General features: G+C 32.9%; 1 protein-coding gene across 1 annotated transcript; it reads right to left on the bottom strand.

Annotated features, from left to right (window-relative positions):
• Positions 1 to 8,484: 8,484 nt before the first annotated feature.
• Positions 8,485 to 11,197, bottom strand: LOC144843415 (uncharacterized protein CXorf38 homolog). Its single transcript, XM_078700200.1, has 6 exons — positions 10,745 to 11,197; positions 10,294 to 10,449; positions 9,856 to 9,902; positions 9,526 to 9,637; positions 9,043 to 9,243; positions 8,485 to 8,562 (listed from the first exon to the last, which is right to left on the bottom strand). Exons 1-6 carry the CDS (start codon positions 11,195 to 11,197, stop codon positions 8,485 to 8,487), a joined length of 1,047 nt encoding a protein of 348 aa, XP_078556326.1.
• Between the last annotated feature and the right edge of the window lie 8,323 nt (positions 11,198 to 19,520).

Consider the following 19,520-nt stretch of genomic DNA (forward strand, 5'->3'; position numbering starts at 1 on the left):
TCTTATAGATTTAATATTATACGTTTATACAAAAATGTATTGATTTGCGATGATTGGAACATTCCAATCTCTCAGACTCCCAGTTTGTAGGTAAATTTATGAGCCCTCCATGGTTTAACACAAGTAGGTAAATTTATGGGCCCTTTGAGAATAAACCTAAAACTGAGATATAGCATTGCAATACTTTGACAATATTGTAAATACTGTACGTAATAACCATTTTTGGTCGCCATTTGAATCGAAATTTTCTTACTGTGAATGTGGTTACTGTTTATTGTATTAATTAGTAATTATAAAAAATACAAACGTCGTAGTGGTGTATCGTTACATGTACTTTACTATTTCAATCAACTATAAGAGGGACAGTTTTAGTTTTTTGTTTCTCCTTCGGAAGTAGGCCTAATTCCCAGTGTGCTAATTTTAGTTGACTACATTAATCATCGTGTCTATTTATTCGTTTCTGAAAACGACAATAGAAACATAGAAAACGATTCGTCGTAATTCGCCATAAATAGGGAGGTTTCGCAACCTTACGAATACGAAAACGAAAACAGATACGTCACGCACACATATTCGTTTTCGTAAGCCAGTAAAAATCTGTTTCGCATGGCAACGAAATATTGAGAGCGCCGTCTAAAATATGACTGCGGTAAATTTGAGCGAAGCGCGGGTACGTGTTGCTTGGTGCTTGGCTGCCTAGGCCTAGCGTAACATCAAAGCGAGTGAGGACTTTAAAAACTGCTATTTATCAAAATTGACCTAGCATTTTAGTAAATTACTTTAGTAAATTACTTTCAATAAATCTATAATTATATTATAATCATGAATCGTTCCTGATTCAAATGCAAAATGTGCAAAATAGATCAAAAACTATACTCGTTTTGTAGTTACGAATATGACTGGTGATATTCGTCAACACGAATACGCTTTACGAATATGAAATGGGGATCACCTCAAAAGTTTCACAAACGTGTGACGTATCCGTTTTCGTTATCGTATTCGTAAGGTTGCGAAACCTCCCTAATGTATAGTCCTGCGGTACGTACATTTGAAATCGCCAGTTTTTTTGACGCTGAAATTACTGTGTATTTGAGAACCATCTAGTCTAAATAAATGAGCATGTCTGGTGTGTCAAAGGCTAACCATGGATTAAAGAATAGAAGGATATGCATCGACGTGAGATCAAGGGTTCCTTGACTCTCACCGACAGACCGCGGACCGTCCACAATGTTACAGTTTAATTAACCGCATGGTAACAACGAAACGGTCGCGTGCCTAATATATTGTTTACTGCACATGTGCAACGACATTTAACCTTGTTGGCTACGCTTCTTTCGCGCGTTCTTTGGTTTCCGGTCCTTCATAGAAACCTTACTGCTACCACATGGCCTACAAATCGTTTGCAGACACAACTGGTGATTGCTCATTTTCTATCTAGAAAATAGAAAATATTGTTGCACCTATGTATTCATACATATTTGAACAGTATAATCAGTGGCGTAACGACTATGTGCGCTCACTGGCTAAACTCAGGGACCCTGAAGCTTGGGGCCCATGAGCAGTGCCCAGAGGAACAAGCATAAAATATGTCGAAAATGCTAAAAACGTCCCAGGCCTCGATCTTTGAAACTTGGAGGGCCACTTAGGTTTCCTAAACAAGTGGCTTCAGGCCTTTGCCTCACGCCACTGAGTATAATTTTTATTGAAAACAGTTATTAAATTACATTGTATGTTATTGTGAAGACCCTAGTGTAGGCCTACTTCATCAATATACCAGATAAAAACAATACTATATTGTTATTGGCTTAGAATTGTAGATGCTATAATTGTAATTAGTATAGGTTTCTGCCGCGATTGATTTTCGCTAATGTTTTTATGACATTAAAGTAGCATTTTATGACCTTTAGTAGCCCTACATCTGAGACAATAACTATTTGTTGTATCAGCCTACATGTAAAATTACAAAATCAGCAAGAATACTAGGCCTAGGCCTTCTAGGCTTACTAGTAAACCATATGATTTGCCGACATTGATACTGCTAATCTTAAGTGTAGTAGATACAACATTTAATCATGATCTATATACTCACCGTTGTCTTACTTCTTGTGTGAATAATAATAGGTACTTCGTTTGTTCGTGATTAAGTTTGCCCTGCGTGTACTTTTCAAAACGACCGCTAGGTAACGTATCGCAACTATACATAGCCAGCCAATCCCGGACCAAGGATCGCTGTTTTCATTCAATTAGGCCCGGTGATTGGATGTGATGTGGATGACATAACCACTAGCCAATCACCAGGCACTACAATTTAAATATAATCACATCGATAATTAAGGAGATTTATGAAGAAACCACTGCTTAGCCATATATTAAAAACACGATTGTTGTATGTGTGAACACCGGCCACGCTAACAACATACATGGTCAAATGCATAATTTAATATTCTATAGATTAACGCAATTTTTAATGACAGAAGATGGCAGGCAAATAATGATAATTCAAATAAAAAAATTGCATATTTTATTAATATTACCAACTACTTAAAATTACCAGTCGTAAGAAAGTGAACTTTTCGTAGTCCGATTGTGATGAAACTAAAACAGAATTGTTCAGCAATATATTTTTGTTGTCAATTAATCATCGACGCAGACATGTCAATAGAACATTCAGACTGCGCATACGATTTCTAAATGGTTACATTTTGATCTAAAAAAATGTAACAGTTGATTCGCAGCGTTTTACAGAGGGCCGCGGTTAGAGACACGGAGTTCAATGAGCGTGTTTGTTTGATTGGCAGCAGTGCTTTAGTATAGGCAAGCGCGTTGTAAAATCGTTTGATGTCACCCCGTCGATGCATATCCTTCTATTCTTTAATCCATGGGCTAACAATACGGTGCCAAACTCATTAATTTATTGGAAAATTCTTACGGACCGATATTAGTATGTTTTCTATTCTCTAGAGCACAGTAGTAGTAGACATTATATTGTATATATTTTTGGGATATCGGGATACTTTTTTTCTTTATCCAAAAATCTGGAGAAAATGCATTTTAGCAGGAGATATAATAAGAGACTCGTGAATTTATCTGGAGAGTTGGGAGGTCTGTCTGCTAATATACAGTACTGTGTAAAAAAATTATTTTTATCAAACTAATGGTACGAATTACGAGAATAGATCGTAAATACCTTCTTTTCTTAACGGTTTCGTTTTTCCTTCCACGAAAAACTTCTTCAGAAGAATATGCTGTTACTGTGTGTTACTTCGTCATATCAAATAGCCTATGTAAATACGTGAACGTGATTGGTTGAAACTGCATCACATGACAACCGCTACGATGATCGTATATCGTATATATCCTCGAGTACAATGATATTGACTGAGTAATTTTCGCATAATTATAAGTCATCTACTGGGACTTGAACTCGCAATGATTTGTCACACCATCACATCAACATTTTATCCGTTGCGCCACTCAACTTGCTTGGATAAATTAATCAACTAAACTATTTAAACTAAACTATTATATGCCCTCATTTGTTATTAGTCCTCCCTAGATGTGATGAAAGACCGTTTGTGATTGGTTAATACGCACGGTAGTAACCTGGTACGCGCGGCGCGCTGAAACATCCAGTGATTCGGCTCCTCCTCGAATTATTATTTATTCGGTCTACTTGATAATAATAATTATTATTATTAGTGTTGGCTTATTAATGGACATTCTCGAGAAATATATTTCCCTCACCTAGCGCTTCGAGAAATATATATTCCCTCGAACAAAATATCATTCCCTCGAGTATGTCAAATCTTATATTAACCTCTACGCAGTCAATATCTGTATAATATTACATAGCCTATGTAAATACGTGAACGTGATTGGTTGAAACTGCGTCACATGACTGTCTCTTCGAGGATCGTAAATCGTATATATCCTCGAGAACGATGATATTGACTGAGTAATTTTCGCGTAATTATCGTGTCCCCTGTCATTAATCATATACATTCTCGAGTTCGATGATATTGACTGTGTAATTTTCGTGTGGCAACACTCGCGTTCGCCGATAAATAAACAAAAGTCAGCTACTGGATTTGAACTCGGGTGGAATTGTCACTCCATCGCAAGACAACGCTTCCGCCGCTGCGCCACGGAAGTTGCTTCAAGAAATTATTCATCTAAACTATTTAAACTATGCATACATAGCGCCCTCATTTGTTATTAGTCCTCCCTAAATGTGATGAAACACCGTTTGTGATTGGTCAATACTCACGGTAGTAACCTAGTAACTAGTACGCGCTGAACATCCGGTGATTCGGTTCCTCGAAGAGAAGACGATGAATTGTTTATTCGGCCTACCTGATTATAATATTATTATTAATAGGCTTATTGATGGAAATTCTTCTGTTAATTTAAACGACCTAGGCCTAAGTGAATATTTTATTTCCAAGGAATCATTAATTAGTAATTATCTGTATATTATTCTTCGCAAGGTAAGGTGTCTAGGCAGGAGGCTTGTTTACATACAATACAAATACTATAGAATTAGGAGGCCTAGCCTAGCTTCACCCAACCCAGCAGACTTGTTCTTGGCTATATAATATAACAGATATCGCCTTTTATATCGGTGAAATATAAGATTTAACATCCCCTCGGGATGATATTATGTTCTCGGGGAATTATATATCCCTCAGCTGCCGCTTCGGGATATATATATTCCCTCGAACATAATATCATTCCCTCGGGGATGTCAAATCTTATATTTCACCTCTAAGCAGGCAATATCTGTATAAAACTGCATAACCTCAAGTAGGTGCTAATTATAATGTAATACATTTTTTAAATGGTGTGTATACATTATAAAATGTTTTGATACCTATTTTTGCCCGATATATTTGATGAAAATATAATATTTATAATTACAAATTATTCGTTGCTTATTTGATTAGTTCTATTTGACTTGAATAGAGAAATCGCATAATTTTTAAAAACTAAAATGTTATATTATTTTTTTATTTGTATATTTAAAAAATGGTATAGAATATTGCTTCGATTACTTTATTCTTGCATTACTTTTAAACAATTCTCTCATCTGAACGACGATATTTTAAACCCTTTTTTAACTTTGTAACTTGTCTTTGCACGTAACGGAAATAAACAGGTGTAGAGAATGGTTTAAATGCACATGATCTTTACTATAGAAGAATGTAAACTTGTTTGGAACACAGATCTTCCCACAGAGCAACATTATGCAAAATCCATCGGTGGTATGGGAAACTTGTGTGACTACAACAAAATACATCACAACATAACAGATGACTAACTTAAAGTTGGTAATTTATTCAACGACACTGTACTTCGATAGAGGTAAATAACAACAACTCGGTACCAAAGGTACACACTAAATGAATTATATAATAATTAAAATAATAAATTGGACTAGAATATTGTTAATATGCTATAATTTCCAACCTTTATGAACTCTTAAGTTAACACCAATCTATAACAAATCTTATTGGAATATACACTACCAATTATTTGATTGAATTATGAAAATTTAATATCTATCTGACACACAGTACCACAATATTAACATATATTTGTCAGCATAGCAATAATATTAGCTGTTACCCGTGCTCCATAGGGTCTTTTTCTGTAATGTTATACCGCATCGGATAAGAAACTTAAGCATAATAAAAGCTTACTCTTCCCTGCTAAAAGGTACTTTTCACGTTTATAAACAAAGTGTAAACGAATTGTAAAGAATATAATTCTGACAATTCCGGGAATTTTTTTTAGATTAGTATTTGTTCACTAAGTGCAACACAGTGACCTTAATTAAGAAACAAATAAAATGATTACGGGATGGAACTTTTATTGTATTCAAACTTTACGAATAGATTCTAAAGAAACATTTTGCTCAATAGTTATGTATAGACTCAAGACATTGTATTACCTTACAGTCATCTGATCGTTCGGTCTCTTGCTACAGGCTTGGCTTCAGTTTATGACCTTCACCCAAAAGTCTTTCTCTCCCTCTCAAAAGTTCGTATCCAGGTTGTTTTTGGACGACGCCCTACTTTCCTACTGCCTTCTGAAAACCACGTTTGTGCAGTCATACAGTGGCAGCTATCCTCCATCCTTTGGACGTGTCCAATCCATTTTTAACGCCTTACTCTCTGACCTCCTCGCTCACTAATTTCATTTTGGTTTTCATTAGCATGTCTTTATTTGAAACGACATTTTACCATATGATTTTGAGGATTTTCCTCACACATTTGCCGGATTCTGTTTATGTCTTCTTCCCTTCTTTCCCTTATTACTAACACTAACCGTTAATATGTGTATTTCTCCACTTCATTTAGTTTAGTTTATGCCCAGCTACTGATAACCTGTAGTTTGATCTCTCTTTATTCTAAGAACTTTTTCTCTGCATACATTTGCAGTCATTGCTGCATATTCGTGTAGTTGTTTTGCTTTAGTTTGCATGCGCTCTATGATAGATGACAGAAGAACAATGTCATCAGCAAATTCCAGATCATTTAATTTATCTGTGAATTTCCAGTGTATCCCAGTGTTATTACCGTTTGTTGCATGTTTCATGATCCAGTTCACCACAATCAGAAAGAAAAAACCAGACATGACAACTCCTTGCTTTATCGTCTATGTATAGAATCGAATGCTATTGCAAAGTCCACAGACGTTCAGGTTGACTGCCATTCCACAACTTGCTCAATGATATTTCTTAACAAAAATATCTGCTCAACTGTACTCCTACTACCTCAAAATCCAGTCCTCAACTTGCTATTCACTCCATCCTTTATCATGTTAAGCACTCTTCCAAGTACTTTGCTTGGGACAGATTTTAACGTGATTCCTCTCCAATTACCACACTGTAAGATCACCTTTAAGCCCCTGTTTCCATGTCATCGGTACCTCCTCCTGCTCCCAATATATATCAGCAAAGCCAGTCGACTATTGTATCTATGTCTATCTTTAGCAATTTGGCAGTTATTTTATCGTTTCCACCAGATTTCTCCTTTTTTCAACATTCTTCAGTTTGTCCTATTATCAATTATAGGTTCATTTTCAACCACATCATCTGTCACTAAGTTCATTGCATTTTGTCTATTAAGGACTTCTTGTTCACCTCATCGTCTCTTAAGTGAGTAGTGTACCATCCTTGTCTTTTGTCACTAGTTTTGGTTTGTCATTGCATAAAGACTTTGTGATCTGGTACTACTCTTTCATTCTCCCATTTCCTTGTGCATTCTCTGCTTCAGACGCAAGGTCGTCGGCCCACTTTCTGAGGCCTTTCTCATACTCTTCTTAACATCCCTGTCTTTAGTGTTTTATTCGTTCAGATTTGCCTGTTCATATATAAGTTTCTTTCTTTCTTTAACAAGCGTTCATTATTATTTGCTGATCCATGGCTTCTTTCCATTCTTTTTGTACCCAAGAAAATGTTTTGCTGTTTGTTTGTAAGCATCCTTTTTTTTTTGCCATTTTTGTTACACATTTTCATTACATTCTGGCAGTACATCATACATATTTCTGAGTTCAATATTGAATTTGGCTGTGACAGTCTGTTTCTGCAGTTTTGTTGTGTCAAACTTCTTCCTTTTATTTTTATGCTGTTGTTTCCACAATAATTTCAACAGTGCTGTATGCTTGCTAGTAAATGATCAATAATATTATGATTCTTTCCGTATGGAGAAATCATTTGCTTGTATATAAGCCGATGTAGGAAGATGGTTCCTGTGACAACAAGATTGTTAAGACCACAAAGTCGACTACATTAGTCTTTCACCATTTTCATTCTCGTGCCGATACCATGCTTTCCCATTATGCCTTACTGTCCAAACTGATTGTAGCTGCTCGTAGAAATTGCCTTTATCCTCTTCTTCTGCATCTTTTATTGATAATTTATATGCATATGCTTGAATTATTGATACTTTGATATATTTAGAGTATGACATACATGGATCTATCATAGGTTTCTACTATTCAAGTAATGTCTGCTCTGCTTTCTTTGACATCATTATTGCGACACCATAGTGGTGCAAGATATATTCTCTTACAGAACATTTTCTCCAATAGAAACAGTGTTATTACATTCCAACAACCGATATTTGTAATTTCCTTTGGTCCGGTTAACGGCCTCTGAACGTCTATATGTCTTTGATCCAGAAGCGTCATTTTATTGGTCCACTTAAAATGGAAATTCATTTTGCTTGCCATAAATTAAGAAAATAAACTACAAAGAAAAATGCATCAAATTGCAAACACGCTATATGCCAATAGTAAAATATGGTTAATAGACCAATGTTAACATACTGATAAAAACGCATATTGTCCCAAAAATCACAAACAATAGACCAATGTAAAAAACTGTTAAAACGATTAAAAAATAATGATAAAAGAATGATTAAAATGTTACGAAAATTGCATTATAGTGTCTAACATTTGAATTATACATATCAATGCTATTTACAACAAATGACTTCCTAGTTCTACATAGATTGGCTGTTGGTACTCGTAGTCTAATTCCAGATCTATTGCAACAGGCTGTAACGTAACGGATTAGTGGTGTCTTTCATAATATTTTCAACTTTTCTTAAGATACACTTCTCGTAAATCAGAGAACATTGGGTTATATCTGCTTTTGTGATAAGTTTTTCTCTATGTTTTTTAATCCATTTTAGTATAATTATATATAGATATTTATTATTAATATTATATGTATAATTTCCTTAATCGTTAATACATTAGAAACCGACAACGTGATATAGAAGAGTGGACAAATTTCAGTCAGTAAATATCACTTGAAAAAATATACATTTGGTAATTTATTGTAATAAGATTTGGAGTAAACGAGATTATATTTGTTCTGTAAATTGTAATATTATTATAATTCTAAATTATTAATTGCTAAATAAACAGAAAACATTTGGAATGAATACGATATTTTCATAAGATAAAATCCTACAATCATACATTATGTTATGATTTGTACAGTATGCACTTGCTTTATTGTATGGTACATACATACATCTCCCGATCATTAGGCCTAACATATGGTAAATTCCAGCCCCACCAAGGATCAAGATCATCACGTCGACGCACTATCGGTTGTCTTTCTTCAAACTGAAGACCTATTCGGGCACCTTTGAAACGTCCGAAGTCTTCCAAATCAGGGTTTGCTTTGAAAAACACACTCAAACTCTTCTGGAAGTCTTTTTTCATTCTCTGTAAATGTGAAAACCGAACCAAAAACGTCTAAATCATTTAACTTCTTAAATGAGATAGTAATTCCGAGAATCTTAAATTTTAAAGATTGTGCCTAATCAAGGCCTGCATCTATATCAAGAAAGCAGCAATTGTCATAATCAGTCAGGTGGCTGAGTGGGCCTAGGTTTGTCTTCCTTCCAGATGTTTGATGGGGAAGAGGGAGGAAGAGAGAGAGAGGGGGAGGGTGTACTAAAGATAGATCTGTGTAACTGCCCATATCAAATATTTATTAGTATCTACCTCGTAAGTTGCCGCATCGTCTATGCTACGAAGTTCTTCATCTATTGCCATAAAATGTTGTGATATAAGATTTTCCTCCTTTTGTTTAAATTGAGTTGAGTTGCCAGATACACTGAAATAACACACAAAAAGACATTCCTTTATGTCAGTAACAGTTATACTCGTATTGCATGAAAACAAATTATTTCACGGTCGTTTCACAACGAGAGTATAGCTTATGAGCAAAATAAAGTTTTTGAGTTTTTAAAATAGTAAAACAAACAGGCACTGTGGAAACTAATGCCATAATATTTTTTTTTAATATATCAAAATATCATAGACCTACAGTACCTTTGCTTTACTGCGTCATCAATTATTTTTATGTTTACTTTTAATAACTGAAAAAGAAATCGTAATACTTATAAGAGGATAAAACAACTTTGTTTTTTTGCGAGTAAAAAATCATGCGACTATCTAAATTGGAAATCTATTTTTATTATTTTATAGTTGTTACTTGTTAGTAAATTTAATTATTGCTGAAAGAAGCTTTAAAACAAAACCCGTTTTTAATTATCATTTTCTTTATAAGATAATTTTGTAAGTGCTGGGTAAAATGATTTTGCTTTTGGATCAAGTTAGAATGCATTATATTATTCCACACAAGTTTAATGGTAAGTAAATACACAACTAGGCGTGTATAAATATAATTTGGTGGAAATGCAAAATGGTGTAAATGCAAGAGGTAAATGTAAAGGTGCTTCTAAAAACTGCATTGTAAATATTTCTTACACCATCAACATCCTTGAGTGCTGCAATAGCATCTGTGTCGTCTATACATGTTCGTAATATATTCATCATTTGCTTTATTGTATTGACGTGTGCCTTGAAATGTTCATCTGATATGTTCATTCCAGAGTGCATCACAGCGTTACGTACTTGAAGAACCTAAACAAATAAATAGAAAAGATCCAAATTATATTATTTCTGTAGTTCTGTTTTATCATCGCACAACACAAATTAAATATCTAAGTATCATAGAACCAATAGTGGATAGACATTGCACAGAACCGTATTACAGAAATTTAACAAAATGTGCTATTTCAAGTTAAGTATAATTTTTTTCTTGTCATTTTTAAAAAATTATAGACTATAGACTTTTTGTGAAAATCAAAAAGTGATTTTTGATAAATGAAGTATAAGGCTAAAAAATTAATAGTAAAATACAATTTTAATTATTTACGTTCTTAATCATTTTGTCTCCAATTCGTTTATCTTTAAATATCTTGCATAGAAGTATAAAATTCAATACAGAACTTGTATCTGGACTGTAGACACCTGGCTGTTGTCCTTTAGGCATGTATGTCTTCGCTACCTCCCAGATAGATTTGGGCCAGATCTTTGGGTCAATATTCGTCCATTTTACACCTCTCTGCGGGTTACTGTGCTCCTTTAATATATTGTTCTTCCATGTAGTACATGTTTTACAACTTGTAGGCGGTTCCTTTTTTTCCGGACAAGATTGACATATTTTTTTGTAAGGATCTTTTTGTTTCAAACATTCATGAAACTCAATTAATCTTTTCTTAGCAAATGGTACTAAGATATCATCTAGTAATATCTTAAGTACTTGACCTGTCTTCATCCAGTTCTTGTATTTCTCATCATTCAAACGTCTAGTCAAACTGTCCGACATTATGTAGCGATCTGTAGTTAAACAAATAACTGGAATTCATTATAGTATTTTTTTCACATACGTACGGTGATTTATCGCGTACGTCTATTATTATGTATGATATAGACATACTGTACAATATTGGCAAAAGGTTAATTTACTGACTAAATAAAAGGTTAATTAACTGACTAAGAATCGCTGAAGGACAAATTGACAAAGCATTATAGGCTCGTAAATACCTAATATGGTATTGTTGATTGCTCAACAGAAATAATTCGACTAGGTAAAAGAGAATTCAATTATTATAATGATTGATTTATTAATAAAACTCACAAAACGCCAACAATTTACTATGCCTTATTAATGTAGCCAACTGTGTAATTTCGTGTCATTTTATTTGTTACAAGCAAAATTCCAGCTGATTTAGTGTCTTTAGGATGTAAAGTAATAAAACAAATATGTTGCCAATTTTTAAAATAAGCTTAAGGTGTCAAATCCAAGATGGCCGCCAAATATCCAATAAATGTACCATATTGGACAAAGTGACACCCATTATGAATAATATTTTAAGTTAACAATAATGCCATATGGGTTTCTTGCTATATAATCATTATTATAAACCTACATTTTGAATTTTAAAATCGCCGCCATTTAAAATAAATGGATTAACTTTCTTATTAAAATGTGTGTAAGTTAAATACAATTAGATTGAAATGACACAAAATGATAGGCCTTTGATAAAAACATGGTGAATAACACAAAATGGTGACCAGCAACTTCTTCAGTTAAATGACAACTAACAAGAACTCTGCTAAAGTCCTTAATAAAATATTTCTAATCAGTGAGCTGTCTTGAATGTGATACAGAAAGTTGACCGTCCTTTCGTTCTCTACTATTGTATCCATCAAACCTCAACGCGATCCCAACAAACTTATTCAGAAACAAATTAGCAAAAGCACTGCAATACCTCATTTCATATGTTTTATAGATTGAGTTTACTAGCACCTAACCATCTATAATAACATTAATTGTGTACTGATCTGATCTCACACATAATTAATGTCCTCTCATAAACTCTGTCCAATATCTGGAATTTGTTTCAGTAATCTGTTGATAGGGATACAGCGGAAATAACCGGCCGTAGTTCAGGTGGTCACGAGCTAAGAAATATTTGATAAAAGCATGTGTACTTTCCATGTGTGCAGATATCGTTGTCTTGTGACAGACAAATATAGCGATAGTTTAACAATTATTGTCAGCATCATTTACATTTCGTCAAATCTCTGTATTAAAGATAATATCTTTATGAAAAGTGTCTTTCAAACAAAATGTTACGTCACTTAGAATCCCTTTTTCTTAGTATGTGCTTATGTGACGTCCTTTAGAGATGTTTCCATTTAAGATATTTGTGTCATGTTTGTAGGTAATACAAGTTCAGTTTCAACAAAAGCACTGGCCTTAAAACTACTTTCCCAAAGATACATGTTCAAATATCATAGACCTAGCTAACTGGATCGAAATCTGTCCACCTCCACTAATCTCGGGCAAGAGTCATCACTAGGCATTATCTTGCCTTTCCCTAGTAAATGAGTTGTTATACCACAACGATGTGCACTCACCAAACTAGTGTATAATGGTGGTCCATCTGTAGGGGTACACATTTGTAGAAGATGAGAAGTGGGAGTTAATGCTGCCTATGAAGCTTATGAATGAGCTGTATCTTTATTTCCTTCAAGCTTCTGCCAAAAGTTGACAGGTTGAAAACTTACCAACCATACTGGTGACAAAAGTTTCAGTTTTATGAAAAGAAATGAAATCTATAAATTAGTAATTGTTGAATATTTGATATCAAATATTCAAGTAAGTAAGTTGTTCCATATTTTTGCAACTCCAACTTTGAACGATGAGAATTTAAGGGCCATAGTGGGGTGGTATTATATATCTATTATATAGAGAACATTGACGTACAACTTTAGACAACCTTATATTTAGACAATTCTATGAGAAGTGATTATTTTAGAACTTTTTGTACAAACAACAATTTATGCACACATATTTAAAATAACTATTGAAACAACTTAATTTTTAGTGGCGTCCATATGGAAATCTAAGATGACCGATCGCTTTACATAGTTAAAATTGTATAATGGGTAATCCATCAAAACGGACTTGTTCCACATTTATAATTTGTGTTATTGATGATATTCTGATTTGAGGTCGATTTGAAATAGGGTTTATTTGAATGTTGGCGGCCATCTTGAATTTGGTCCTTTAAATGTCTTTAGAAAAAATGGCAACATATTTGTTGTTGTTGTTTCATTCATCATATTATCAAGATGAAAGTTTCAAAGTTTGCTTTTAACAAAAAATATACACGACATTCATATAAACGACATACCAGCCGACAATATAGGTAGGCCTAGCCTATTAACCAATTCCGCTTAAGTGCATTTTTATTATTTTAATATAAAAAACATATTGATTTGGCCCATGTCCAAACTCCTTTACCGCGTCACAAATATGATGTGGAAGTAATATAAATTACCAGGCAACCATCGATTAGTTTATGTTTATAGAAAACTGCAATTACGTTTATCTCTGCATTTATAACATGTCGCAATGATACCTGTGCATAGCTATAACCACACGAAAAATGTTCTTTTCCTTAAGAATATTAATAAAAAAGTTCTATAAATTATCTAATTTTTCACAATGTCTTACATAAATTAAATTCATACACTGAGTCTTAAGCCACGAAACTGCATTATTGCCTAGTAACCGGAAGCTTCCAACCACATTTTAATATTAACAAAAAATCGCAACATTACAACACCCTCAACTCTATATGTGAGACCAGTATTATATACCCTGTCTTGCAAGTTAACTTTTTATTATTATTATTATTATTTCATTTCCAAAAACACAACACGTCACCAGCAGTGGCAACAAGACAAAAACAAACAGAAATGGTTCTCAACAAGAAACCCCAAAAAACAAAAACAAAAAACAATCAAGCAAAAATGTATACAAATCATGAGTAGTTAAATGGCAGACTATACAGTGTAGTTTAAATGTTTCCATTCTAGGTTATATGCATGCATATTAACATTTTCAAAAGCAATATATTTTTCTATTTCAATATTTCTTTTAACAATGACTTTAAATTTGTTAAAATACAGTTGTTCTTCTGAAATGTTACAGTTGGATATAAATCTTTTAGCAATCAAAATTAGTGTATTTAATGCATCGAAATTATGACATTTTTCGATACCAAAACATATATTAACATTGTTTACAATTAAATCGTATTCAATGTTTCTTTTTACAAAGCTTTTAAAGGACTTCCAGAACAATTCAACTTTTTCACAATCCAAAAATAAATGTGTCAAGGTTTAAATTTCTTTGTTGCAAAAGTGACATGTAGGTGAATCTATTTTGTGTATTTTATAGAGGAAACTTTTTGTTTCTATTCTTCTATAAAGAAATTTGAACTGGAAATCCTTTAATTTACAATTTATGCAATCTCATGAATACAGTTTCCCATTCAACTTTAATTGTAAGTTTCTTCCCATTTTTGCATACCTATAGGTATACTAATTTTCATTTCCTTTTCTATAGTTTGTCTATATACTAGATGACAGTTGTTTTAAATTTACTGTTTTCACGAGTATTATCATATGTATTTTGCTGTTCTATATCTTTCCATTTTTTAGGAATAGACGTAACTATTCTAAAATAATCCATAAAATGTATTTTAAACCCCTTGCTTTTTTGTAGATCATTTAGCGAATATATTTTTCCATTATCATCAAACATGTCAAACATAAAGTTAACTTGCTTGAGTTTTATTCTCACAGTTTTTCTTCATCTTTTTCTTTTCTAACTTATAAATCATTTCAGTATACAGTGGGGTTAATAGTTCCTTTGTTTAATTTAAAACATAATATAATCTGGGTGGAAGAAGGAAGAAATGTGCTCAATAAAATGTTAAGAGCACTACAAATACAAGCAATGTTGAATATAAACAACTAAACAATGGCACTATCGATTTAATCTATGTTCATAGAATAACAATAGCGTTTACTATTGCAACTTTATCGACATGAACATAAGATACATTCAGTAGTTTTCTAAAAATCAGAATGTTCTTATTCTCACATTTTCACAATATTTACTGCTTCCATCACTGTGCGGTTTTGAGCTTCATTATTTTTTCTGTCCATCTCCCTCCTTCTTCTAATGTAAAATTGCTTGAGCTGTCACAAATTATAAACACTAATACAAGCTCTTTGCCCATGGACTTGCACAGAAACGACAAGGCTTGATACACTATTCAATATTACCAAAAAAGGCAGTCCGCAGCTGTACCCATTCCCAACACCTCATATATTCCAAACTCCTTTTCTACAAATTAAAAACCTTAACTTCCAAAGACTGCTTTGTTCATGCACAAATATAGTAACCGGAAACTTCCAACCACACTTAATGGATTATTTAACAAAAAATACACAGGTCATCATGTAACGAATTCTCAGCATTTCGTGGAAATCATCAAGGACGTTTACCTGTGACCAATGGACAAGCTGGTCAGCTTTGACATCAAGTCTTTATTTACCAATGTTCCAACATTTCTTTTCAGAACTACTATACGTGGTGTACCGCAAAAAACGATAATAATAATATTTAAACGAAAGTATAAGCCTATGTGAGACCACAATCTATACACTGTCTTGCAAGTTAACTTGCATGGGTGACTTCAGTTATTCTCACATATTTTCTTTTCTAATTTATTAATAATTTCAGTATACCGTGGTTTTTTTTTCATTTTAAACATATTATATTCTGGGAGGAAGAAGGAACAAATTTGCTCAATAAATAATAAGAGCACTACAAATACAAGCAAAGTTAAAACATATTGCATTTCACTGTAGGCTGTTTCATTCAACAACATCTCTCCTAAATTACTAGAAATCGAATTTTAACTTGAGTCTGGTAATCCCAGATCAGAATAAATAATAATTCTGGCAACTTGTCCATAAAAAAAATTAAGAGCAGAAGCAAACTCAAAATTTCTTCAATAATGAATTCATCAATTTACTATCAACAGAGGCACTATAGGCATTATATTTTCTAACAACTTAGAAGTAAAGGTTATTCTTACCGCTTATGGAAGCCTTCAAAGACCCATATTACATTTTGCGTCTGTCTGTTTAGAAAGAGTGACGGAATAATTATTACGCCCTGAACAGAATAGATTATTCTGAGCTTATACGAAGAATGGAATTTCCAAAGATCTTACAATAGCCAATGGTTAAACAGCAACTTATATAATAGCTGAAAATTCGAAGAAACTCGGTGAATATAAAAAACTAAACAATGGCGCTATCGATTTAATCTATGTTCATAGAATAACAATAGTGTTTACTATTACAACTTTATCGACATAAACGTATGATACATTCAGTAGTTTTCTAGAAATCGGAATTTTCTTACTCCCACATTTTCCCAATATTTACTGCTTCCATCACTGTGCGGTTCTGAGTTTCATACAGCTATACTCCTCCGTGTGAGTGAGTGAGTGGGTGGCCGAGCGGTTAAGACAGTGGAACCGTAATTACGTAGCCATAACATCGGCAAGCGTTCGAGGCTCACTCACTCCATGGTTCTGGTGGTAGAACGAGTCTTCTCGGATAAGGACTTTAAACCGTAGACGAGTAGAGGGTTACCCCAGTGTACTAGTACATCACAGCCACTGATCATAACTGGTCCCTCTGCGAGACCAGTCTTTGACTGATATGTCGCCCAGTATAAATTACATATTTCAATTCAATCCTGGCTGCCAAGGACTGCAAAATTAACACTTTAGTCATGTTCATGTCCAAATCGTAATTTTGCCTTTTTATGAAAAACATTTAATTTCATATATTTATAGAAAAAAAATGCTATAACAACGTAAATATGCAAGAATCCGATCAATCGGCGATATAAATGCAACCAATCTTAATAGAATTAAGATTGAAATTAGGTGATTAAACAGGATTGTTTACATCATTTGACCATAATATGCCTACAAATTATTATAAATTGTATAAAAGTACTGTGTATTACTAGTAATTATTAGTAAAATTGTATAAAAGTTGTCACAGTCCTAAGTGACGGGTATTCAAAGTTTAACAAAAGGGTAATATATATCTATATACTTTTATTTGCGTTCTCCTGCAGCCATACATTTACGTTCAATTTAGGCGTGACAATAGTATTCTTACATTTAAAATAATTAAAAGTCCACTTATTTTATTTAAACCTTATTTATTAAATGTAATTCGTTAGACCTAAAATGAAAATTCATAGGCCTATAAGAAGTAAAACAAAAATGTAGTAGGTCTAGAAGTAAATAATCAAATTGCATATTAGGCTACTGACCCTCTCAGGTTACGTTACTAAATTTTCACATCCAGAATAGAAATGATTTAAATGTGACGTGGTCTAAAATATTCTTCCTTTGGTGTAAAGTGTGTTATACTGTTGGCAGATCTTGTTTACTTGTTTTGCTCATTCAGTTTTTGTTCATTCAATCTTTATTTCCAATATCCACTTATAAGATAAGTGTCCCTCTGACTAAATTTGAGTACGTTTCAGGCAATTTTAATTAACATGAATGATATAATTATATATAATAATAATTATATCAGTGCATTTTAAGGATAAAATCGAGATTTTCGAAAATCATAAGTAAACATAATGTGCGCAGGCCTATAGAAAGCCTATTATTATAACCCGACAAACTATGTTGAAGTAATTGTATTCTTTTTTGTACTTTTTTTGTACCAAAGAGCATTCAAATATCAAATTCGATTAAAAAAAATATAAAACGTCGTTAAAATGAGGATGTTCTGTGTCTATATACAAATATTGGAATTTCTAATAATTTTATAATAAACCAATGGCTAAACAGCAAAAGAAACTTCATTCAATCAAACCTCGTAAAACATTGACATTGTGATGTTCAACATGATGGTGATCATTTACATTTCTAGAGACCTTTTATCATAATCATAATAATAAGAGTAAAACAGAAGAAGCAAATATCGACTCATCCAACAAGCCAAAAATAAAAACAACTTTCCATTAACATAGGTACCATCATCTCAACATTGTAAACATAAACCATTAACATTTAATTCGGAGTTGAAGCTTTACATCATTGTTTACAAGGATTGTACACAATCAACACAAATAATTTCCTTTTCCGTATAAATTGGCCAGATTACTAAGAAAAAAACAACAAAAAAACAACTTGAATAACCCTAATACTAAGCCTGACGTTGTTCTAAATAATTAATTATAACTATATAAATATATACTAATTATAGTATTAAAACATGATGTATAAGCTTAGTAAACATAATGATAAAGAATAGAATTAGCTATGTTAATAGTAGAGTATCTGAATCAAACAGAAGATTTCGGGTTAATCCTTATTCTCACTTATTTTCCTCATTTTTTTTTTCTAACTCATTACTTATTTCAATATATCGTGAGGTTTACAGTTTTTTGTTTCACTTAAAATATATAATATGGGTGGAAAATGTGATCGACATCATGAACAAAAGTGATATTTACGATCGATTAACATGAATCATCAATAGTAGTTTAACAATTAATGTATAATATTAAATAGACTTAACAGTAACGTTCAATGAAACACTGAACATAAACAAAAGACATGAATATAAATGATGGTTTCAATTATTAAAAAAAACTCCAATACTACAACTAAAATATTATAACACAAGGCCATATACATGGCTGCAGTCGCGTGCTCAAATTTGAGTTAGTGTTTACCGACCGACCGACCATCCGAACAACCGGCATAGTGAGCTGTAGGGTCGGTAGGTAAAACAATTAAAACAATTATTATACATAGTATAGTAGAAGGCTCGAAGAAGGCCTAATATTTTAACAAGGTACAGTAGAAGTAATTATTCTTACCGGTTTTTGTAGCTTTCAAAGACCCACATCAAAGTATGCGTCTGTTTGGTTAGAAAGATTTACAGAATATGAGCAACGCCCTGAACAACAGAATAAATTATTCTGAGTCGATACAAAGAAGGGAATTTCCAACCAATTGCTAAGCAGCAACTTCATACAAAGCACAAAACTCAGAGAATATAAAATGCACCATTGGCAAAATCGATCAATGTTATCATATGATAACAGTAACGTTTATTGCAACATCACAACAAACAACACACATAGCAACAAAATGCAATAGAAAATTAATAATTTATAAAATATTGATTGTTTAGCAACAAAACATCATTATTGTTTTCAACCACTGTGT

This window comes from Antedon bifida, chromosome 5, assembly GCF_963402885.1.
Source record: "Antedon bifida chromosome 5, ecAntBifi1.1, whole genome shotgun sequence".
NCBI lineage: Eukaryota > Metazoa > Echinodermata > Crinoidea > Comatulida > Antedonidae > Antedon > Antedon bifida.

Bases quoted from the DNA above. Each gene is read 5' to 3' on its own strand.
- LOC144843415 (XM_078700200.1), bottom strand. From the start codon at position 11,197: ATGTCGGACAGTTTGACTAGACGTTTGAATGATGAGAAATACAAGAAC. The intron at 9,903-10,293 runs GTAAGAAATATT...TTTCTTTTTCAG, and splicing joins CACTCAAGGATGTTGATGGT to TTATTAAAAGTAAACATAAA. The intron at 8,563-9,042 runs GTATGTACCATA...GTTACGTTACAG, and splicing joins CTAATGATCGGGAGATGTAT to CCTGTTGCAATAGATCTGGA.